The following is a 25,272-nucleotide window of genomic DNA, read 5'->3' on the forward strand; positions in this document are numbered from 1 at the left end:
TTTTGCAAAATTTTACAACTGAAAGTGAAAAATGTCATTTTTTTGCAAAAAAAATCGTTAAATTTCGATTAATAACAAAAAAAGTAAAAATGTCAGCAGCAATGAAATACCACCAAATGAAAGCTCTATTAGTGAGAAGAAAAGGAGGTAAAATTCATTTGGGTGGTAAGTTGCATGACCGAGCAATAAATGGTGAAAGTAGTGTAGGTCAGAAGTGTAAAAAGTGGCCTGGTCTTTCAGGGTGTTTAAGCACTGGGGGCTGAAGTGGTTAAAGGTCTAGTTCCAGCTTAGTATCTTTCCATTATTTTCAAACATCTATTTTTGTCTCCATTTGAACCTATGCAAGATTCTCTTCTAAAGTATGTGTCATTCAAGACTATTTTCGTCGTAACATTAGCAAGAAAAATGAGTGAAATACAGGCCCTGTTCTGCAAAGAACCATATATAATAATGTGTCTATTAAAGACTATGCTTGGCTTCCTACCTAAAGTTTCTTCCTCACTTAATCTCAATCAGGAGATAATACTACTAGCTTTAATGCAAGGATCATATCACAATTTTCATGTTCGATATGAAAAGGTCCATCATTTGATATGTACAAGGAATCAATTATTCTGCCAGAACTGCTGAGGAACTGTTACTTCAATTTTAAGGTCCCAATGAGGGAAAGAAAGCAAACAATCTATTATGAACATTGAATCAATAAATGAATAAAACAGTGCTATGTATTAGATGGGTTTGTCCCTCCTTTACATGTGAAAGCCCATTCCATGAAATCCACAGCTACTTCCTGGGCAGAAAAATGCAATGTTCTTGAAAGAATTTGTCATGCAGCCACATGCTCCTCACCCTCTACCTTCATCAATCGTTACAGACTGGATGTCTTGGCCTTTAAGGGATCAGCCTTTGGTAGAAGAGCGCTTCGAGCAATCAAAAATCCTGATGATACATTTTCCACTTAATAAATTATTTGAATAAAAGGAAAATAATGATAGTTATAATAATATACATCAATTAAATTCAATTCATTTTGGAAACGACGGGATAAGGTGGCGGTTTTGTTGGGACTATTTTTAGGGTACATATGATTTTTGGTTGCTCTATATTACATTTTTGTGAGGCAAGGTTACCAAAAATTGAAATTCTGAAATTTCATCTCCATTTGCCATTAACTGTTGAGGAACACCTGAATATTTAATAAAGTTAGTAAAATCAGTTTTGAATACCTTGAGGGGTGTAGTTTCTTAGATGGGGTCACTTTTAGGGAGTTTTAACTCTAGGGCTGCATCAGGGGGGCTTCAAAAGGGACATGGTGTCAATAAAAAAGGCCATCAAAATCGGCCTTCCAGAAACCATGTCGGTCCTTTCCTTTTGCTCCCTGCCTTTTAGTGATACAGCAGTTTACGACCACAAATGTGGAGTTTCTGTAAACTGAAGTATCAGGGTAATAAATATTAACTTTTGTTTGGTTGTTAACCCTTGCTTTGTTACTGGAAAAAACTGATTGAAATGCAAAAGTGGCAAAAATAGCTGTTTTGGCACCGTTTTAAAAAATTATTTTGACCGTGTTAATCTCGGGGGTTAGGTCATGGGGTATTTTTATAGAGGAGATTCTTACGGATGCGGCGATACCTAATAAGTCTACTTTTTTTTTACAATTATTTAGGTTTTAGACTATATTATCCTTTTTGATACAAAACATTTTTTTTGTATCTCTAAAGTCTAAGAGTCATATTTTTTTTTTTTTAGCCGATTATCTTATGTGGGGGCTCATTTTGTTGCGGGATGAGAGGATGGTTTTATTGGCACTATTTTGGGGGCTATATGACTTTTTGATCGCTTGCTATTAAACTTTTTGTTATGTAAGGTGACAAAAAAAAAACTTTTTTTGCACCGGTTTTTTTTTTGGACCGTGTTAATCTTGGGGGTTGGGTCATGGGGTATTTTTATAGAGGAGATTCTTACAGACGCGGCGATACCTAATAAGTCTACTTTTTTACAATTATTTAGGTTTTAGACTATATTATCCTTTTTGATACAAAACATTTTTTTGGTATCACTAAAGTCAAAGAGTAATTTTTTTTTGTTTTTTAGCCGATTATCTTTTTTTGCACCGTTTTTTTTTTTTTGACCGTGTTAATCTGGGGGGTTAGGTCATGGGGTATTTTTATAGAGGAGATTATTACCGACGCGGAGATACCTAATTTGTATACTTTTTTAAAATTATTTAAGTTTTTACAATTTTTTTTGGTGTCTCAAGTCTGAGAACCATAGTTTTTTTATCCGCTTGTCAGTGGCTACATTGGGATATAAATTTAGTACTCCATTGAAGTGTGGTACTCCCTGAAGCAACCAATAATGCAGAGGCCCGGATGATCGGGGCACGTGTCACATTAAGTAGTGGTGTCCTTCCGTATATCCCTCCTGTGACACACTCTGCACCTTTTTTGGGTTCGTCCCTTTTTTCCAGTATGGGGGACCACACCTGGAAAGTGTTGGCTAGGGACGATCCGGGCGCCTCCAGTTCCCGAGGTACTCTGGCCTGCTCTTTCCCGGTCCGAAAAGATCAGGGCCTTGAGGACTGCCTCATAGAACTGAAGGAATGTCCTTGTGTTGCCAGCGCTCCGGGACAGCACAAAAGAGTTGTACATGGCAACCTGCACCAAGTAGACCGCAACTTTTTTGTACAATGCCTGGGTTTTGCGCATGGCATTATATGGCTTGAGGACTTGATCCGAGAGATCAACTCCTCCCATATACCGATTGTAGTCGACGATACAATCGGGTTTGAGGACCGTTGCCGCGGTACCTCGCACAGGGACAGGGGTGATGCCGTTACCATGAATTGTGGACAGTACAAGGACATCCCTCTTGTCCTTATATCTGACCAGCAACAGGTTTCCAGTGGTAAGGGCACGGGTCTCACCCCTGGGGATAGGTACCTGGAGGGGGTGGGCAGGGAGGCCGCGTTGATTTTTCCGCACGGTCACACAAGCGGGCGTGGATCTGGCGGCGAGGGACTGGAACAAGGGGATACTAGTATAAAAGTTATCCACGTAAAGGTGGTAACCCTTATCTAGCAGTGGGTGCAACAGGTCCCACACAAGTTTCCTGCTAACACCCAGAGTGGGGGGATATTCTGGGGGTTGAATACGGGAATCTTGCCCCTAGTACACATGAAACTTGTAAGTGTACCCTGAGGTACTCTCACAAAGTTTGTACAGCTTCACGCCATACTGGCTTTGAGGGAACATACTGGCGGAAAATGAGTCTCCCCTTGAACGCAATGAGAGACTCATCAACCGCGACCTCCCTTCCAGGTACATAGGCCTGTACAAATTTGGCCCCAAAGTGATCGATGACCGGCCGTATCTTATACAGACGGTCATGGGCAAGATCACCTTGGGGGGGACATGCTGCATTATCTGAATAATGCAGGCATTTCCGGATGGCCTCAAACCGGGAGCGTGTCATGGCCGTACTGTAAAGTGGGGTCTGGTAGAGGACGTCCCCACTCCAGTAATGCCTGACACTAGGTTTCTTGACTAGGCCCATATGCAGCACGAGGCCCCAAAATGTCCTCATCTCGGCTGCACTGACTGGCGTCCAGCCCCCGGGCCTAGCCAAAAAGAAACCAGGGTGTTGAGCAACTAACTGTTGGGCGTACAGGTTCGTCTGCTCCACCATTAGATTTACCAGTTGGTCACTGAAAAAATGACTAAAAAAGTCATATTCAGTGAAGCCCACTGTGGAAATCTGGATTCCTGGTTGGCCTACAAAATCAGGAATCACGGGCTCAAATCGCTCTGAGGTACACCAGGCAAGTTCACCGGCAGGGTGCTCCGGTGGATTTAACTGGTGGGCCGGAAAACTAGTACGAGCCCCAGAGCTGCTCGTACAAGAGTGGGCCACAGGGTCGGGTGGGCCACAGGGCGTCTCCGCCGCCTTGGGGGCTCATCATCATCGCTACATGATGAGGAGGACGCGGATGACAACAGGAAAGTGGGGTCATCCTCGTTCTCACTGGGACTCTCGGACTCGGAGGCAAGCTGGGCGCATGCCTCCTTGGCCGAGAACATCTGGCGGGCCATAGGGGAGTGTGTGTCTGCGTGTGTATGTGCGTGCGTGTAAATCTTTATTTGGTGTGCGCGTGTGTGGGGCACAGGTGTTCACATACTCACCCTAAGCCTAACAGACAAAAAAAAAGACTAGCTAAAAAAAGGGGAAAAAATAATTCAAAACCGCCGTCCGAAGTTGATCAGCGGTGGGGTGTGCAATGCGCTAACAGTGGCCGGACGCTAAGAGTGCCGGCCACAGTCAGCGTACACACACAAAAAAAAAAAAAACTGCCTGCGCCCCAAAAAATTTGGGGGGGGGGGGGGTGCAAGCAGCAGCACCCCTGGGGTGTCTAGGGTCACACAGATGTGCTGTGGACCCCAGACACCCTACTTAGGGAGATGCAAGATTGACCTGCGGTTTTCTGCAATCGCCGACATGGGGGATCACAGGACAACCCGGCGCATCTAGCCAAGGTGCCTGCTCAATGATTTGAGCAGGCACCAGGTTCCGATCACCGCCGGGTGGCGGTGATCGGAACGATACATGACGTACTAATACGTCATGTGTCCTTAAGTACCAGGACAACATGCCGTACCGGTACGTCATGTCTCCTGAAGAGGTTAAGCTTGCGCATCATCAGATTGCTGAGCATGTAGAGCTATTTCTTGGTCACGCATTCCGTTATCGATGGCTGACGATGGAGTAGGAGTATTCTGATTGGGAGAAGCAGTAATTAATGATCACAATGACAAGGACACTGTGTTGCATGTAGGTGCAGCCTGGCTGCCTCACAGGAGACTGGGAGAAGGAAGACACTCTTGTTGCACTCCCTGTCGGTCACTTCTAATATCCCCACAGTAACTAGTGATGCCACTGCATGTTCTGCGATACAGCGGTAATGTTTGTGTTTGAATGGCCCTGGCTTATTTTTATCTTGCGGATCTTGCATACGGCAATGCATTTGTCTTCCGACACTATGGAGAAAACTGCCATACAGGAGATATTCTGACAGAGCTAGCAGCAGCTGAGATTGGCTTACGTCTGGCACATTGGAAGCCTGCGCCTACTGTATCAGCGGTATCACCAGTTCCCGAACCGATTATAATAGAAGCAGATCTTGTCCTGCCAATTTTTTGGAAGGTTCTGGGCATACATACATTGACTCTGCTCCTTAGTGCTGCCGCTGCCACCACCCTCCTCCTTTGTTACCTCCTTTTCAGCTCCCTGATCTGGCTCCCCAGTCCTGTCCAAAACACATTCACTGTCATAGTCTTCACCCTCCATGCCACTTTATCAGACTGTAATGTGTCATAGTGGGCTTCTTTGCTCCCCTCCCGATGCCCTGCTCTGTATTTTACCCGAGTGCCACTATCACTGTGGCTACAGGTGCCACTACTACCACCATCACCAAAACATATATGCATGGGGTCCCCTGTCTCCCCTGAACCTCCTCTTCGTGGCAGTCCAAATGTTGACTGTTCTCACACAACTCAACAGAGAGCATCTCTTGATTATCTGTAGCGCATGTTGGGATTATATTTTTCTTATTAGGAAAATAGAAGGTGCCCCACTAGGATGGGGCAATGAAGACAGAGAGGATGCAACTGAAACTGAAAGGCTTCTTTGGGACTGTAAGTAGGAGCATGAGGAATTCTGTAACTCTTGGCACCAAAGTATGGTGTCAGACTCAGGGGTGACCTCAACACCATCCTGCTGTGACTGAAAGGAGGAGTGAACCATCCAGTCCACAATCTCATTATTTTTGTCCTTAATAATAATGTTGCACCTTTCAGAGGCCAGGGAGAACTGTGGCCTACTACTGGCTGGCAGTGTTCCGGCTAAGCCTCTGCTGTTGCTGAGCGGAGCAGTTAGGTAGTTGGGCGATACATTGTAAAAGGTGGGCAATCTCTTACTAAAGGTGCATTCCCGCGTAGCAAACACGGGGTAACCTGCTATACTGTGTGACCATAATTTAAAGGGGAATTCACATCTCTAACATTTCTTTGGATTTACAATGAAAGTATGACAGATGCGGACTCTCTTGAGAACAATTGCCTATGGTAGTGTATGGAGAAGTTGCTAAATATGTGTGGCTCCTTCCATTTACTTCTATGTGAGAATGGGACCTGTAGTATCTGAATCAGACTTTTGTGAATGTTCTATAAAACTCTTACCTGCAGTCCTATGTAACACTACAAATAACACTGATAACTCTCTGAGTACAGATAATGCAGTAGATGGTCATACCTTTCAACTTTTAAAAAGCCCAAGGGAGACTATGATCAGCGGGACTCGTAGCAAATTTCTTTAACACTAAGCCATGCCTCTAACCACCTTTGGGCCCAACAAAATTGAATTCCCCCTTAGAGTAGAATGCCTCCTTTAGTGGCCCATGACAGTAGTACCCAACCCTGAATTGTTAATAAAAAAAAAAATAACACTCGCCCTGTTACCCTGACGACTAGAACACACATAACGACAGTATTGCACTCAACTGTCTCTGCATCCTAAAAATGCAAATACACACAGGAACAGACACACACAGGGATGATCAAATACACACACAGGGACACACACACACACAGTAGACCTTACCACACTCCAGCCAGGCTCCTCTCTGTACAGGAACACAGCTCTGTGCTCCTCCCCCATTGGTCACATGGGCGAATTACATCAAGAAGATTCCTTAATGCACTAGAAAACACCACCTACCCTGTTCTGAGTCCTGGGGCCGCCCACCCCAGCAGTGCACATGGTGTAAATTGTCTGCCCTAGAATTCAGAACAGCCAGTCTAATAAAGTCCAGGACGCGTCTGCAGGGGTGAGCGGGCCTACAGAGGCACTGTGGAAGCTGCATGGCTGCGCAGCTTAGAGGAACACTGCTGGCTGGATGGCTGGTGCTGTGACACACATTCTGACTCTGGGAGGAGGCCTGGGTCTTTCCTTTTGCACTCTAACATTTTCCTGACATTTTATTATGAGGCCTATAAATGAAAAATCTGAGATTTGGTTGACAGATTTTTAAATGCTACAAGCAAAATTGCAAATGCTCACTGTTATTGACAGTTTACAATGGTAATATAAGGCAATTTTTTCAGTCAAACATGTTTGAACTACATGGATGCAGTAATAAAAGCCTTTCACTAAAACACGGGTGTGACAATGCAATTTTTTTGCAGTGGAAATGTATTTGATGACTGATGGAAATCACTGCCAGAAAGCACTGACGTGTGAATAAGGCCTAAATTAACTGATTTTTAGGCACAGAAATTTTCTGCAACAAAATCTTCTGAATTTGAAAGCACCCTTACACAAGCTGTAACTCAGGATCAATAAATGATAAGTACTCACTATGCATTTACAAAGTTTCTCAGATTTAATACATTTTTTTAAAATACGTACACTGCAAAATGGCTTTCAAATGTGAATATGTGCCTTAATTTCAAGGCACATATTCATAAGTTCGGTTCCAAGTTTTAAAGTGGTTTTTGAATAACTTACTTTGGCTCATGGGAGCCCATACATTCTAATACTGTACGGAGACGAATCTCCGTACAGTATTATTCTGAAGTTGTTAACAAAGCATCTGAAGCTCACTTTACTCAACACTAGTTGCAATATATTCACATAGACAACTGATATTTTGAAATAACACATACAACGTGCACAACACTTCTTTATTAACATATTGCCCTAAATCAGGGGTCCTGCTGGACAGAAACACAGCTGATCATGCGATCAGCTGTGTTTCTTCCTGGAGCGCCACACAGGGAAGGATGACAGCTCCTGCCCCTGTACTATAGCAGGAGTCTGGAGCAGGACAGGTCCCTGGCTATTGGTGAGAGTGAGGGAGCCGAGGAGAAGGCAAGTGCAGTTTATCAGTTCTTATGCCTTCTTCTCAAGGAGCGCTCTGCAGCAGTGGCGTACTAAGGGAGAGGCAGTCCCAGGTGCCGCTCTCAGGTGGGTGCCAGAAGCAATGAGTGCTTCCATCAATACAGATGGAAGCGCTCATTGCTGGAGCACAGGGAGCTGCAGTTCTGTCAGTCACCGCTCGGCGCTCCTCCCCTCCTTCAGGCCGGCGGCGCTCTGAATAGTAGAGTAGGAATTTGCTGCTAATAATCAGCAGAACTGAATGAGGGAGCAGTGACTGTGGTAGCGATCATTCCTCCCCATTTACTTTGCATCAGCCTGTGTAATAGGCTGATGCAAACAAGTGCTGATTAACTTTTTTTTTTTTTGCGGCCCCTTGAAATAGAGCAATGTGACAATGCGGCCCTGAGACCAAAAAAGGTTGTGCACCCCTGCCCTAAATCATTAGCTTTTATTTCTTTAGTTTTTTAGCGCTTTGCCACCTGGTTATCATTAGTGGCACTGCAGGTTTATTTTTCTATATGCTGTATTCTTGTACAATACAGTTTATGTATGTGCTAAACAGTCCCAATTCTGCTGGGACAAACCCGGGAACCAAACCATGAAAATGATGGAGTTTATGAATCTCAACAATAAGTTGGTTTTTTGGGGTGTTCACAGGTGGTTTGTGGGCATTCTTAGGTGATTCCAGGGAAAGGGCTTATATTTCCCACTTTTGATATTTAAATGTTAGTGAGCAAGAGGATGGTTTGGAAAATAGTTTTTCCAAAGTAGAAAACTCTGGGGGTCATTTATCAAACTGGTGTAAAGTATAACTGGTTTAGTTGCCCATAGCCAGATTCCACCTTTCCTTTTTGACAGCTCCTTTGGAAAATGAAAGATGGAATCTGATTGGTTACTATGGGCAACTAAGACAGTTTGATAAATAATCCAATCTGTCTCTAATGCCACTTGTAGATAGAGTTGCCACCTTTCCCAACAAAAAATACCGGCCAAGTTAAGCCATATCCCAAAGGAGGTGTGGTTGCGGGGCATAGCTTAACACTGGGTATTGAAGGGAACCTGTCACCTGGATTTTAGGTATAGATCTGAGGACATGGGCTGCTAGATTGCCGCTAGCATGTCCGCAATACCCAGTCCCCATAGCTCTGTGTGCTTTTATTGTGTATAAAAACCGATTTGATACATATGCAAATTTGAAAATATGACTCTTCTCTGGTCACAAAAGTAAGATATGACTCTTTTATGTCAATTTGCACATGTATAAAATTGTTTTTTTTACACAATAAAAGCACACAGAGCTATCGGGACTGGGTATTGCGGATGTGCTGGTGGCCATCTAGCAACCCATGTCCTCAGTAGTGATGAGCGGGAGGTGCCATATTCGATTTCGCGATATTTCGCGAATATTCGCATGAATATTCGTGTTATATTCGTCGAAATCGAATATTCGCAATTATTCCAATTATCGCGAAATTATTTTTTCGCATATTGCGAAAATTTATCTTGATAGTATAAGGCAACGTTCCTATGCTAATGACTATGGCTAGGCTAATATGTGTATTTTACGAAATTTCGTAATATTGCTCTAACTTCGTCTCTTAGAATATTACGAATATTCTAAAAGACGAAGTTAGAGCAATATTAAGAACATTTGCAAAAGTCGAAATTGCGATGCGAGTAATATAACACGAAATAGTCGCATGAAGATTTAAACTTAGCACTGCTATATTCCATATTCTAGCCCAATATGGAATATAGCAGTGCTAAGTTAGCACTGCTATATTCCATATTGGGCTAGAATATGGAATATAGCTGTGCTAAGTTGAAATCTTCATGCGACTATTTCGTGTTATATTACTCGCATCGCAATTTCGACTTTTGAAAATGTTCTTAATATTGCTCTAACTTCGTCTTTTAGAATATTCGTAATATTCTAAAAGACGAAGTTAGAGCAATATTACGAAATTTCGTAAAATACACATAGATTGTATTTAAGCTAATATACTGCTATAGTAATAATTTTTAATAGTGTACATATTTTACAAAACTTAAGTTCAGAAGAGGCAAAAAAAAATTACAGGAAAAAAAAGGGATTATAGCACTATATTAGCTAAATTACAATCTATATGTGTATTTTACGAAATTTCGTAATATTGCTCTAACTTCGTCTTTTAGAATATTCGTAATATTCTAAGAGACGAAGTTAGAGCAATATTACGAAATTTCTAAAAGACGAAGTTAGAGCAATATTAAGAACATTTGAAAAAGTCGAAATTGCGATGCGACTAATATAACACGAAATATTCGCATGAAGATTTCAACTTAGCACTGCTATACTCCATATTCTAGCCTAATATGGAATATAGCAGTGCTAACTTAGCACAGCTATATTCCATATTAGGCTAGAATATGGAGTATAGCAGTGCTAAGTTGAAATCTTCATGCGAATATTTCGTGTTATATTACTCGCATCGCAATTGCGACTATTGCGAAATTTCGTAAAATACACATATAGATTAGATTGTAATTTAGCTAATATGGAATATAGCAGTAAGTTGAAAACGCCACTGACTGGAGCAGCCAGGAAGCCAGGAATCCAAAGGACAGGTAAGAACAACTTTAGGGAAGTGGGAAAGAAAAAAATATAATAAAAAAAAAAAGAAAAAAAACGAATATTCGATTTCGCGAATATATAGAACGATATTCTAAATATTCGCGAAATCTCGAAATTGCGATATTCGAGAAAAAAATTCGCAATTCGAATATTCGCGCTCAACACTAGTCCTCAGTTCTATACCCAAAATCCCAGTGACGGGTTCCCTTTAAGTCACTATGTCATAATGTGGCTCCCAATATTAATAATGTCCCCATTAGTGCTCCCCGGAATTAATAATGCCCCATTAGCACCCCCCCAGAATTAATAGTGCCCCCATTAGTGCCCCCAGTAATAGTAATGCCCCCATTAGTGCCCCCAGAATTAATAGAGCAGCCCAGTAATATTAATGCCCACATTAGTACCTCCAGTAATAGTAATGCCCCCATTAGTGACCCCCATATTTATAAAGCCCCACCCCCTCACTGCTTTAAAAAAAAAAAATATAAAATTACCTCATATATTTGTACATCTTGTGAAAAATATCTCGTCCACACCATGCTGATCCTGTATAGTTATAGTTAGCCAGGGTATGAAGATCTTTAGTAATTATTAAAAAGTGCCTCAAACTCCCAACATTAGAAAATAAACACATCAGGGAATGGTAATTCTTTATTGCTGCTCTTCCTTACTTAAACTGTTCCCATTAATAAGGAAAAAAAATTATGTCATAGCTGGAACAGAAATAATGCTACAGAATGTCTACTGATTCTAAAGCATGTGTGGTTCCATTATATGCAATTTAGAAAACATACTGTTCAATTAACCAGTAAGAAGAGATTGGATTTAAGCTCAACTGCCAAGCAACAGTCATTTAATATATCTTTGTGTTAAGCCACATCTTACTAGTACTGTTAGAAGGCAGAAGGTGGTGGTTGAATGTAGATAGAAACTAATATTTAGGTCTCTTCATTCTTTTTCTTGGGTTTTGGAGGAGGAGGTTCTTCATCATCTTGGTCTTCATCATCTTCAGTCGAGCCACACAATCGGTCATATATTACTACACAAACACCAGTTAGCCATGCTACCACTGTACCGGAGCTGAAGATGACAAATCCAACTAGCATTAGGAAGAGATAGTCTCTCTCATATAGATTGGTAAAACACATTAGACTAATATGTCTTTCTGTATCTCTTAGCTGTTTCCCATGAATCTGAAGAGGGGTTGCACATGTCATGTTTTCTTCATCTGCAAAATACAAAAAGAATACAACAGAGTTAGGTTTTAGCCATCTATAAGAAATGTGAACATTTATAGAAATAAAGCAGTAGATCAAACAGCCAAACAGGCATTAGCTTTGATTGTCAAAAACATTTCTCCAATTTTAGGTCAATACAGGTTAAATGTTTTTTTTTTGTTTTTTGCAGAAACATAATTTATGCACACAATAGGTGATAAGTGATCACTGAGAGTCTCTATGCCGGGCATATGGGGGGGGACATTTCAGGGGTTGGAAAACCTCTTTGACCCCTTAGTGACCACTAATACGCCTTTTTAGTGACGTAACCAAAGGGGGTTTTAGCTAAACAACTGACTTTAACCCCTTCAGGACCCTGCCATTTGTCACCTTAAGGATCAGGTCGTTTTTTGGAAATTTGACATGTGACACTTTATGTGGTAATAACTTTGGTACACTTTTACTTATCCAAGCCATTTTGAAAATGTTTTCTTGTGACACATTGTACTTCATGAGGTATAAGCAAATATGAAGGGGCACACTCAGAAGGGAAACACAATGATGGATGATACAGTAGTAATTTAATACTTTAAAAACACACCCTTAAAATTAATATAAAACATACATAAAAAAGCACATCAATCATATGCAAAACGTTGCGTGCAACAATCCTGCACAATGACCTCTATATTGTAGATAAATGCAGCAGCAATGTCCCAATCCAATGTGCGTATGGTAATAGTGCAAACAATGTCCCAATCAGAGTCCTAATTCCATACAGTGCTGATATAATAATGGCACTATGGCCAGATCCTGATAGAACGGTAATAGTAATATAGCAATGGCACTATGGCCAAATCCTGATAGAGCAGTAACGGTAATAATATACCCAGTACCAATGTCCGGTGATATGAGCGTTCAAAGGTATATAGCAGTTGTTAATGCTGACTTCACAGTGAGACTGACAATCCAGTTACTTACAGTCTCTTGCAGCTTGTGATGTCCCAGTACGAGCCCGGTCTTACCCCTCTTCGCTGCCTGACCGTCACTGCTGTGCGACTTACACTCTGGTTCTGTGCCGAAAGTAGATCTCGTACACTTTTATCCTTTGATATTGGGCTTCCTTATTCTTTCTATGAATCCACGCTCACTCTGTAGTGCCAGACGCGTTTCAGGGTCTTACGCCCCTTTCTCAGTGGCCAACCGAGTGAGTGGATTCTTTCTTACCCACAATCCCACTTTTCTGTGCATGTCCTAATATGCGGGATGGATTGGATTGCTACTTCTTTATATTATCATACCTCACAGTTAAAATATAATTAAATGAAGATTATAATCATAAATACTTAACCCCACATACATAATTCAAGATAAAAACGGTTTATGGAGAAGACTGCAAGGTCAGGCAATCATTCGGAAGGCAACCGCATCAAAAACTCATCAGTGTGAATTGCGTTTTATGTGCGGTTTCTGGTCTGTTGGTCATTATCTTTCCTCCAACATTCCCTGCGATGTCCCATCCCGACCGGACAACCCCCCCCGGTAGTCACAGAAACCCAAACACCTCCATCTCGGCGTTGAGGCCCCTGGGAATAATTGTATCGTACTCAAAGATACCGACCAGTCAGTTCCGCAGACTTAGGCGAAACTGTACGGTTGATAGCAAATTTGAGGAAGAAGCTACTGGCTTGAAACAACAATTGTTGGAAAGAGATTACCCAGTCCTGGTAATTAATAAATCATTAGAGAAAGTAAAAAGGATGGAAAGAAAATAATTTTTCGTGGCTGGTCCACCTCAACCGCGAGATGAAATATTGAGGATTATCCTTCCATTTAGTTCCCAGTACAGGGTGATGGAAAGGAGATTTGGAAGCATTGGGGACACTTGTTGAATGACAAGGTGATTGGTCCTCTTCTGAGTGATGTACCTAAAATAACGTACACGAGGGCTAGCAATCTAGCTGGCAAAATAGCCCCGACCGTAAAAGTTAGGAAAGATAACAATCAACAACAAAAAAACAATTGGTTGACAGTAAATGGGTTCTTCAAGTGTGGCAGATGTGCCAACTGTAGGATTACCAGTTTCCCCAAAAAAACTACAACAGTAGTATCTACAGTAAACTCTTTCAGTTTGGAGATACAAGAATGCCTGACCTGCGATTCCACCGATGTCATATATTTGCTACAATGTGGGTGCAGGAAGCAATATATTGGCAGAACAAAAAGAACGCTTAAAAAGAGGGTAGCGGAACATGTGGCAAATATCAGGAAAGGTTTAGAAACGCACTCTCTTTCTAAACACTTTAAAATTAAACACAATTGAGACCCAACCGGCCTAAAATTTATGGCCATTGAAAGGGTTAAGAAGGTATGGAGAGGGGGAAACCATATTGCACACATGTCAAGACAGGAATCCCGCAGAATCTTTGAGTACAATACAATTATTCCCAAGGGCCTCAACACCGAGATGGAGGTGTTTGGGTTTCTGTGACTACCGGGGGGGGTTGTCCGGTGGGGATGGGACATCACAGTCTGGCCGATTATCGACACTGTGATCTCCCCTCCCTGCCGGACGGCTCCGCTTAGCTACAACAACTTTAGTCAAAAGATTCATTTCACTATTGGGTTCTGATGAACATTGATTCATGAAGGGAATGTTGGAGGAAAGATAATGACCAACAGACCAGAAACCGCACATAAAACGCAATTCACACTGATGCGTTTTTGATGCGGTTGCCTTCCGAATGATTGCCTGACCTTGCAGTCTTCTCCATAAACCGTTTTTATCTTGAATTATGTATGAGGGGTTAAGTATTTATGATTATAATCTTCATTTAATTATATTTTAACTGTGAGGTATGATAATATAAAGAAGTAGCAATCCAATCCATCCCGCATATTAGGACATGCACAGAAAAGTGGGATTGTGGGTAAGAAAATTCCATTTATAAGCAGTGAGAATCCACTCACTCGATTGGCCACTGAGGAAGGGGCGTAAGACCCTGAAACGCGTCTGGCACTACAGAGTGAGCGTGGATTCATAGAAAGAATAAGGAAGCCCGATATCAAAGGATAAAAGTGTACGAGATCTACTTTCGGCACAGAACCGGAGTGTAAGTCGCACAGCAGTGACGTCAGCTCAGCGTCCATCCGGTACCCTAGACAATCAGGTCACGTGGGACGCCACGCACGGCCGAGTACACCACGTGGGACGCTGAGAGTGTACGGCCACCTGGGAAGCCAGCGCTGCGGTCAGGCAGCGAAGAGGGGTAAGACCGGGCTCGTACTGGGACATCACAAGCTGCAAGAGACTGTAAGTAACTGGATTGTCAGTCTCACTGTGAAGTCAGCATTAACAACTGCTATATACCTTTGAACGCTCATATCACCGGACATTGGTACTGGGTATATTATTACCGTTACTGCTCTATCAGGATTTGGCCATAGTGCCATTGCTATATTACTATTACCATTCTATCAGGATCTTGCCATAGTGCCATTACTATATCAGCACCGTATGGAATTAGGACTCTGATTGGGACATTGTTTGCACTATTACCATACGCACATTGGATTGGGACATTGCTGCTGCATTGATCTACAATATAGAGGTCATTGTGCAGGATTGTTGCACGCAACGTTTTGCATACGATTGATGTGCGTTTTTATGTATGTTTTATATTAATTTTAAGGGTGTGTTTTTAAAGTATTAAATTACCACTGTATCATCCATCATTGTGTTTCCCTTCTGAGTCTGCCCCTTCATATTTGCTTATACCTCATTTATTCTTTCTAGGTCCTGAGGGTAGGACCGGAGGGTGAGCACCTACCCATACGGAGTAGGGGTGAGCCGCTGTATCTTTTTCACATTGTACTTCATGATAGTGGTAAATTTCTGTCAATATTTTTCATTTTTATAAAAAAAAAAAATACCCACATTTTTAAAAAAAAATTAAAAATTTGCAACTTTCCAAATTTCTATTTCTCTACTTTTAAAACAGATAGTGATAGCTCATATACTAGTTATTACTTTACATTTCCCATATGTATACTTTATGTTTGGATCATTTTGTGAATGGAATATTATTTTTTGGGGAAGTTAGAAGACTTTAGTTTAGAAGCAAATCTTGAAATTTTTCAGAAATTTCCAAAACCCACTTTTTAAGGACCAGTTCAGGTCTGAAGTCCCTTTGTGAGGCTTACATAATAGAAACCACCCATAAATGGCCCCTTTTAGAAACTACACCCCTCAAGGTATTCAAAACTGATTTTACAAACTTTGTTAACCCCTTAGGTGTTCCACATGAATTAAAGGAAAATGTAGATGAAATTTCTAAATTTCACTTTTTTGGCCGATTTTCCATTTTAATCCATTTTTACAAGTAGCAAAGCAAGGGTTAACAGCCAAACAAAACTCAATATTTATTGCCCTGATTCTGTAGTTTACAGAAACACCCTATATGTGTTTGTAAACTGTTGTACGGGCACACAGCAGGGTTCAGAAGGATAGGAGCGCCATATGGTTTTTTGAAGGCAGATTACACTGGGATCATTTTAAGTTTCCATGTCACATTTGAAGACCCCCTGATTCACGCTTAGAGTAGAAACTCCCCCAAAAAATACCCCATTTTGGAAACTACGGGATAAGGTGACAGTTTTGTTGGCACTATTTTAGGGTAAATATGATTTTTGGTTGATTTATATTAAACTTTTTGTGAGACAAGGTAACAAAAAAATAGCTGTTTTGGCACCGTTTATATTTTTTGTTATTTACAACGTTCATCTGACAGGTTAGATCATGTGGTATTTTTATAGAGCCGGTTGTTACGGACTTGACAATACCAAATATGACTAGTTTTTTTGGTTGTTTGTTTCAGTTCTACATAATAAAGCATTTTTGAAAAAAAAAATTTTTTTTAGTGTCTCCATATTCTTTCTTTTTTATTTTATTTTATTTTTTAAACAATTTTTATTGGGAAAATCCATAAAATACAATATAAGAATAGTGGAGGGAAGACAAGTCTCCACTACTCTTACATAGGTCATAAACATAGTACATAATACAGGTCCATCAATTGTATTGTAAGTATTACAGTTTCATCAATAAGGCAAGTCACTGGAAAGACATCCAATGAATAAGACGGAAAGTAGTCACCATTCGTTGCTTCAAGGTGTCACTGTGTATCACGTTTCTTCACATCCGAGACGGGTTAAAAGTAAGGAGGGTAATGCCCTCTGTGAGCTTTAGGAATAGGGAGATAATGGGAATGGAGGGATAAATCGAGTGTAACTGGCAAGCAGGAACAAGCTCCTTGAAAGAACCTTAACTGCAAGATATCGTCTAATAACCTCTAAAGGAAATCCATCGTTCCCAGACCTTCAAAAATTTGTGGTGAGATCTCAGTTCCCAAGAGGATAGCTCCTCTAGCCTGTAAATCTGATCAATCTTCTGGAACCATTGTTCTTTAGGGGGTATATCAGATAGCCACAATAAAGGGATCAACAGTTTAGCAGCATTTATTAGATGTTTAAAGAGTGCCAAATTAGACTGAGGAGGATCTCGTGGGAAAAGATTCAGGAGAGCCACTTCAGGTGTTGGAGTGATATCAGATCTACATATGTCATTACATGTTTGAAAAATCTTGTCCCACCATTTTGACAATTTGGGCACGTTCACCATATGTGGAGGAAGGTGCCTCTCTGCTTTAAGCATCTCCAACATGTGTCTGAAGCTGAGGTCGAATACAAACATGTTTTGTCAGGGGTTTTATACCACCTTGTGATAATTTTATAATTATTCTCCTGGATCTTGACACATCTCGAGGCCTTATGTGAGGAGTTAAAAATAGTAATGGTATCAACCGGAGATAAACATTTACCTAAATCTTTTTCCCATAATCCAATAAAAGCTGGCGTTAGGGCGAACGGAGGAGTCCTCAATCTGTTATACCACTGTGAAATCAATTTATGGGGTGAGGGATCATGAGTGACAATGTGCTCAAACCAAGTTATGGGGCGCAACAGAGTGTGTAGATGGGCATTTTGAGACATGTAGGCGCGTAGAAAATGAAGCCCCACAAAGCTGGAGCCAGATACTTTCAGAAGATCGCCCATATCTTTCATGGAGAGTAATTGGCCATTGCTGTAAAGGTCCAACAATCTTAGTTTAGACCGACTAATCTCAATGGGAAGGCTGCTTCTTAAGGCCTGGGGGGCTAATTGGAAAACATCGCCTACTCTGAGAATGGGGGACGGTAATAGGGAGTTTAAGGGGGTGTTTTGCAGAGTGTACCATGCGTGCAGGGTAGCCTTCATGATTGGGGTGAAGTTTGGATGAATAGGTATTTGGGACATGCGACCTAATAGGGCCGCTTTGAAAGGAAGTCCCAGTAAGGATTCTTCCATCGGGACCCAGGATTTATGTTTGGGGGCAGATAACCAGTCTACTACTCTGGTGAGTAGGACAACTCGACCATACAGTTCGGGATCTGGCAAGGATATACCCCCTCTCTCTCTCGGGTAAGACAGCAATTTATAGGATATTCTAGCCTTTTTTTTCATATGAAAGATCGGAACATGGATCTAAGTTTTGAGTAATATGTGGAAGGAACGGGGATTGGTAAGGTCTGCTGAAGGTAGGTGAGTTTAGGAAGGATGAGAGAGAGTAGGATATTTTTCCTCCCGAACCACGAAAGTGTAGGGACATCCAGGGAAGTTAAGTCCTCAGTCAACTTATTCTGGAGAGGGATATAGTTCAAGTTAAATAGTTTGCTTGAGTCAGTACTTATTTTCACCCCTAAGTAGGTTAGAAAAGGGGAAGACCAGTTAAAAGGCGAGCAAGCCTCAAGGTGAGTCTTCACTGAGTTTTTAAGGCCAGTGGAAATTATCAATGATTTGTTGTGATTAACCTTAAAGTTGGAGAGTAATCCATATGTTTCCAGGTGGCCATAAATCTTAGGAAGAGCTGTTACGGGTTTGCTCACTATTAAAAGTAGGTCATCCGCAAAGGCAGCGATTTTGTGCTGCTGGTCCCCTAGAAATATTCCCTGGATGTCCCTATCCATCCGAATGGTCTGTAGAAGAGGTTCCAGAGCAAGGACAAATAGGAGGGGGGATAAGGGGCAGCCTTGACGGGTGCCATTGCGTATTTTAAAGGGGTCAGATAGGGTATCATTAACCCTGACTGAGGCTGAGGCATGGCAATACATAGCTTCTATGGCATGGATAAAAGGGGGGGGGGGAATTGCGAGTACGCAACGCTGAGTACATAAAAGACCAGTTGACTCTGTCAAAGGCCTTCTCAGCGTCCGTGCTAAGAAGGACTAGGGGGAGGCCTTTTCTCTTGACATAGTGAATAATGTTAAGTATGCGTGCTGTATTATCTTTCCCCTCTCTGTGTTTCACAAAACCAACCTGATCCCTGTGGATTAGTGATGGGAGTAGCTTCGCCAGTCTGTTTGCCAGCATCTTGGCTAAAAGTTTCAAATCTATGTTGAGGAGGGAGATGGGCCTATAGTTGGAGCATAGGGAGTGGTCCTTACCTTCCTTGGGGATTAGTGTTATGTGGGCTCTGGTCATATCGGCAGACAGTGGCACACCTCGTAGAGAGTTATTGTAAACTGGTAGGAGGTGTGGGATCAGTTCTTTATGAAAAGATAAGTAGTATGGTGTAGGGAGTCCATCCGGACCAGGGCATTTCCCTCTGGGGGAATTTTTAATAGCCTCCAAGAGTTCCTCAGAGGAGAAAGGAGAAGCTAAACAGAGTCTGTCCTGTTCCGGGATCGAGGGAAGTGTCAAACTTTCCAAGTATAAATTAGAAGGCGTCATAGAGTCTGTGTTACCCGAGAGAGAGTGTGTAGGGTTGAGGTTATAAAGGGATTCGTAATAATCCCTAAATAGCGAGGCTATTTTATTTGATTCAAAAGTTAGTTCACCTTCAGGGGTTTTCAGTTTGTGTACATAGTTATGCAATTTCCTTCGTTTGAGCCTGGACATCATGTAACGGGAAGCTTTATTTCCGTGAGCAAATATTTTGTATTGGGAGTGCAGAAAGCTTGGCCGATGCCACATTCAAAAGGTTTTTGAGGGAGACTCTACATGAGGACAATTCCTGTAAGTGAGATTCCAACAGAGATCTTTTGTGGGCACTTTCCAAGGAACTAATTTTTTCATGCAGGGAGTCTATCTGCTTTTGTCTTTCTTTTTTGAGGTGAGCCCCCAGACTAATACAGTGGCCCCTTATAAATGCTTTATGGGCATCCCAAATTGTCTGCGGGGAAACCTCAGGGGTACAGTTTGTATCGAAGTGTTCTTCTAGAAGACATTTTAATTTAGATCTACTATCCGGAGAGCTAATGAGCTGTTCATTAAAACGCCAATGGCTAGTAGGTCTATGGGTGAGGGGGGACTTCATATGAAGGTATATGGGAGCATGGTCTGATAGGATAATGGATCCTATATCCGCTTTAGAGCACAACTGGAGATGGGATTGGGCAGATTTGCGGGAAGAGGAATCGATAAGGGGGTTGAGGACGAGATTTAAGTCACCTCCCATCACCGTAACACCAGCTCTAAAAGATTCCACTTTTAGTAATAATAATTTAAGCCAGGGTATCTGGCGACTATTTGGGGCATAAACCTTCACAAAAGTATAAAGGTGTTGGCCTATCTTCCCTTTGACCATTATAAAACGACCATCAGGGTCACACAGTTGATCATCTAAGATAAAGGGGACCTTGCCCTGAAAACCAATGCTAATTCCTCTAGAATTAGACGTAGGAGAGCCACAATGATACCAATTAGGGTAAAATGAAAAGGATATATTATGGAAGTGTTGGGTCTTAAAGTGTGTTTCCTGCAGAAAAACAATGTTCGCTTTATCTTTCCTCAATATCCCAAAAATCTGGCTCCGCTTGGAAGGCTAGTTGCAACCCTTAACATTATAAGAGGCAATTTTAAGAGCCATCATAGGGGTAAAGAGGAGAGGCAAAGTGCTGGAACATGCAAGCCTGAAAGCCAGTTACAATATAGAATTGTTTAGGGTACTTAGCATCTGGTTGAATTAGTAGGTGGAAAGGTCGAAGCCTGGGTGATCGCATATATAGTCATCGCATATATAAAAGAGCACTGAAGCAATGAGTAGACAGGACCACCGTCAGGGGTTGCTGGGTACATAAGTTAGCCCGAAGGCGCTGAGAACAAAATATAGCTTTATGGTGCCGGCTACACAGTGAGTCATCGCATATAAAAAGGAGCACTGAAACAATGTGTAGTCGGGAGCACCGACAGGGGTTGCTGAATACCTAAATTAGCCCGTAGGCGCTGAGAACATATTATGGCATTATGGAGCCGGCTGCACATTGAGTCATCGCAGATAAATAGGAGCACTAAATCAATGCGCAGTCGGGAGCACCACCAGAGGCTACTGAATATATAAGTTAGCCTGGAGGCGCTGAGAACATATTATGGCTTTATGGAGCCGGCTATATACGGATTCAACACATATAGAAAGAGTGTTGAGGCACCATGTAGTCGTCAATACCACCAGGAGCTGCTGAATATATAAATTAGCCCTAAGGCGCTAAACACATAATATGGCCAGTGGTATCAAAAGATATCGTAGGATCTATAATGGACAGGAGGTACGATTTGAAGAGCCACCGGAACATTCGGCAAATAACATCGAGAGCTCAACATAGCCTGGTGATACGATGCGTATCTTAGGGTCAAGGAAAGCCGGTCACAACATGCGATCATATACATAGGAAATGATCGGAATTTATGATCGGATACGTCATCGGATAGATCGCATCACATCTACCAGGAAACGCCGAGTGACTAAAGTGGTTAAACGGCTCCAAGAATTCGACAACGTGTGACAACTACAGGTTAGTTAAGAAATCGTATATGTCATATATCATCTATTTAACAGGTAACGACCTAGTAGAGGTCGGAAGATGCGAGATAAAACTTATAGCCTGGCGATACTTAAGACCTTATAGAACTGCAGAATTCTAAGTGCAAGTTAAGGCATAATAATAGGATGCTGGGTATTACTTTTGATGCCAGTCTCGGAATTTCAGGAAAAGCCATAGAGAAGGTTAGAAGGTGAGAGCGTCAGGGAGCATATCCAGAGACGCAATACAGGAGGCAGGGACAGGGATAAATAGAAAGAAGATTGAAAAGCTGATACTCATCCAACTTGACAACAGGTGGGGAGAAGTATAGAGTCCCATTCTCAGAAGACGTCGGTAGCTATGCGCCTCGGGGTAAGAGGATGATTTTTCTTCTTCTCTTTTTGCCTTTGGGCTTTGGGGGTACCTTTTGTTTCAAATGGCACCACTCTGGGGAGTTTCGGTAGTGCTGTAAGGTCCTGGACAGCCTCCCAATCCTCAGTGTCCAGGGGGTTTATATCCAAAAGATCGAATGCAGGGCCTAAGTCCAGATGCGACTTGATGGTGATCCGCCTGCCTTGGTGAGAAAAGGACAATCCGAACGGGAATTGCCAACGGTAAAGGATCTTATTGCTTCTGAGCCAGTCGGTGAGGGGTTTGAGAGTCCTTCTTTTCTGAAGAGTCACCGGAGCTAGGTCTTGAAATATATTAATCGGCACCCCATTGTATTTAGTTCCACCTGGCAGACGAGCCTTGTTAATTATAGCCTCCTTATCCTGAAAGTGGAGAAATCGGCAAATAATGTCTCTAGGGGTCTCATTGCCCTGCGGTTTCAGGCGCAAAGCCCGATGAGCTCTCTCGATTATTATAGAAGTGGAGCGTTCCGGGCCCAGTAATTCTTCGCATATCTCTTTCACCACGGCTGAAGAATCTTGAGAGGATTCAGTCTCTGGGACTCCTCTGAAACGAAGGTTGTTTCTTCTCCCGCGGTTTTCCTGGTCCTCCAGGGCATTGAACGCATCATTGAAGTGCGTTTGGCATTTCTGTAGGCTGATGGCTGTTGCCGTCTGGAAATCCAGAATTGCGGCCTGGTTGTTCTCCAGGGCCTCCAGCCTGCCGCCCACATGACTAACATCTTGCCTCAACGAGGAGAGTTCGCTGACAAGCGTCTCCATTGCTCTTTGGAGTGCAGAATCCAGATATTTTCTGGAGATCGGGAGGTGCTTGCGATGTCTTGTGTCTTCAGCATCGCTGCCGTCAGCTTGCAGCTCGGCCTCGCTCTCCTCCGTTTCTCTGCTTGGCTCCGGCGCCATCTTAGCTTCCCGCGCAGCACACACCGCTGCAGCTTTTTTGATTAATTTATCCATGTCACCGCAGTTCGACGGATGCTTGTGGGATAGGGACGAGTCCCCTGTTTTTTGCCCATATTTTATGCCGAACAACTGACTTTAGCTGATGAAAAGCCGGGTCTGAGCAGCAGAGCTCAAGCGCACACGTCCATTCTGGTCTGGCACTAGCTCCGCCCCCCCGTGTCTCCATATTCTGAAACTTTATTTACAGATGCCTGACCAGGCAATAGAACCTGTCTTGACCCAGGTGTAAATTAATACTTCACTTTTATTAGAATAATTGTAAAATATGATGTACTGCATATGTGCAACATGCACTCTTTAATTGAACATAGACAAAACCAAAAAACGAAAGTGTTAAAAGCACAGTGCACCACTACACTGATAAGGATGTTAACTGAACAGTTGAAGGGGAAGAGAGATGTGCACTATCTCTCACCCTATATGCCTGTATGCAAAAGCCTACTAGTGTCACTGTGAGGGCCGATCACTACCGTAGCACCGTCCACGGTATCACTCCCAGCTGAGAATGGTTGTCAAAGCAACCTTATAGAATGGTGGGAGAATAAGGATATCAGCCCACCATACTCATGGCGCGTGACACGTCTCAATTGACCTCAGACTGGAATTTATAGTGACTGTAACCGCAAAAAGGACTAGGTGCCCAGCAGCGAATGCCCAAACCAACTTAATTATTTAACCCAAACACCGTCGGCCTGCTGACCACTAGGTGCTGGTAAACAGTGGAGTGGTGCAGAGCAATTAAAAACTAACACTGCCCCCCGACATGTTTCGCCAGTATTCTGGCTTCTTCAGGGGTGAATGGGCAGCCATGAATGACCCCAACCGTCTGGAAGTTTAAATAGTGTGTATGCACTGATTAGCAGTTTAGCCATCCTATCGGACGCAATACACACAGCCCAACCCACCAATCAAGGCCATAGGCACTCCCCCACATAAATCTAATTGGAGTGCCAGATCGCCGACGCCCCCTGTGCACATCAGCAGTGACGCGCTGCGCCCAGAGTGGCTGCGCGAACAGCTAGACTCTGTCCGCTACACCTGCAATACTGCGCATGCGCCCGTCGCCCACTAAACACATCAGCCAGGGCACGCTGCTCCCAAAGTGCCTGCGCGTGCACTTAGAATGCATACACTAGTGCTGCGGAACTACGCATGAGCTGCGTTAGATAACGGTGCACACGGACTTGGACATAAAGAGAAAGGTAGGGAAAAAGAGAGACCTGCGCAAATGAATAGTGCGCCAGGACTTAGCGCTAAAAACAGTTATAAGTGAGACTGAACATAGCCCTCACAAAGCAGCGCTATACTTATGAGCACAATACTGAAAACTATTGCGCATGTGCCCACTGATAGGCAGAAGAATAAAGCAAAACACAGTTACTCGTCTGCCAACTTATTCCTTTAGTGTACAGGCCAAGGGGCAGAATAGGGCATACATAGCAGGTGTAAAACTGTTAACCATGATACGGTTACAAGCGCATTCATAACACTAGTGGGAGATTACCCAACTGCAGATGGCATCACTACATGATGACACATCTACTGAGTAGACAGGACAAGGTGATTGGTTGGGTGACATGTGCATTGATAACAATGAATGTGCATTTTGTCCGGAACAGGTGTCAATGTATATATTTTGCTAATAACATGACACTGCATGTTCCAGCATAGCCCTTATGGTCAAATCAATGGTTGGGGTCCACAAAAGATTCCTTGGCTCAATGTCAGAATGTATCTATGAAAAGTTTGCAAATAGACAACAAAACACATAACAAAACAGGAAACTGCAAACCTTCCTTGATTATCCGAGAAATGCAGTGAAGGCAAATCCTTCATTAAGCCCTTTGGGGCTGAGACTGTCTAACCGGTAGATCCACCTAGTTTCTTCTTGCAATAAGATGGCATCCAAATCTCCCCTCCTGGCACCCAGGGTTTTTCTACAGAGTCCCCAAAATTTGAGTACCTTGTGATCACTACCATGATGTGCTCTCACGTGTCTGGAGACCGAAGTATCTGCCTTGGTATTGATACTGCTAATGTGCTGACAGATCCTTCTCCTGAACTCCTGAGATGTCTTTCCAACATAGATCTTAACACAGGGACATTGTATGGCATATACAATGCCTTTGGTCTTGCAGTTGATGTATTGCCTTATCTGATATTCTCTTTTGTCCACAGGATTAACGAAAGAACGACATTTCTTGACAAGATGGCAGAAGACACAGTCCCCGCAATGGTACGTG

The 25,272-nt window shown here is 42.6% G+C and overlaps 1 protein-coding gene across 1 annotated transcript in view; it reads right to left on the minus strand.

Moving 5' to 3' along the window:
* Positions 1-11,484: 11,484 nt before the first annotated feature.
* LRRC52 (leucine rich repeat containing 52) overlaps positions 11,485-25,272 on the minus strand; it is a 507,372-nt gene continuing 493,584 nt past the window's right edge. Inside the window, exon 2 of the mRNA XM_040408770.1 lies at positions 11,485-11,774. Within this exon, the coding sequence (XP_040264704.1) occupies positions 11,485-11,774 (290 nt within the window). The remainder of the gene's footprint in view (positions 11,775-25,272) is intronic.

The sequence above is a fragment of the Bufo bufo genome, chromosome 9 (genome assembly GCF_905171765.1).
Source record: "Bufo bufo chromosome 9, aBufBuf1.1, whole genome shotgun sequence".
Lineage (NCBI taxonomy): Eukaryota > Metazoa > Chordata > Amphibia > Anura > Bufonidae > Bufo > Bufo bufo.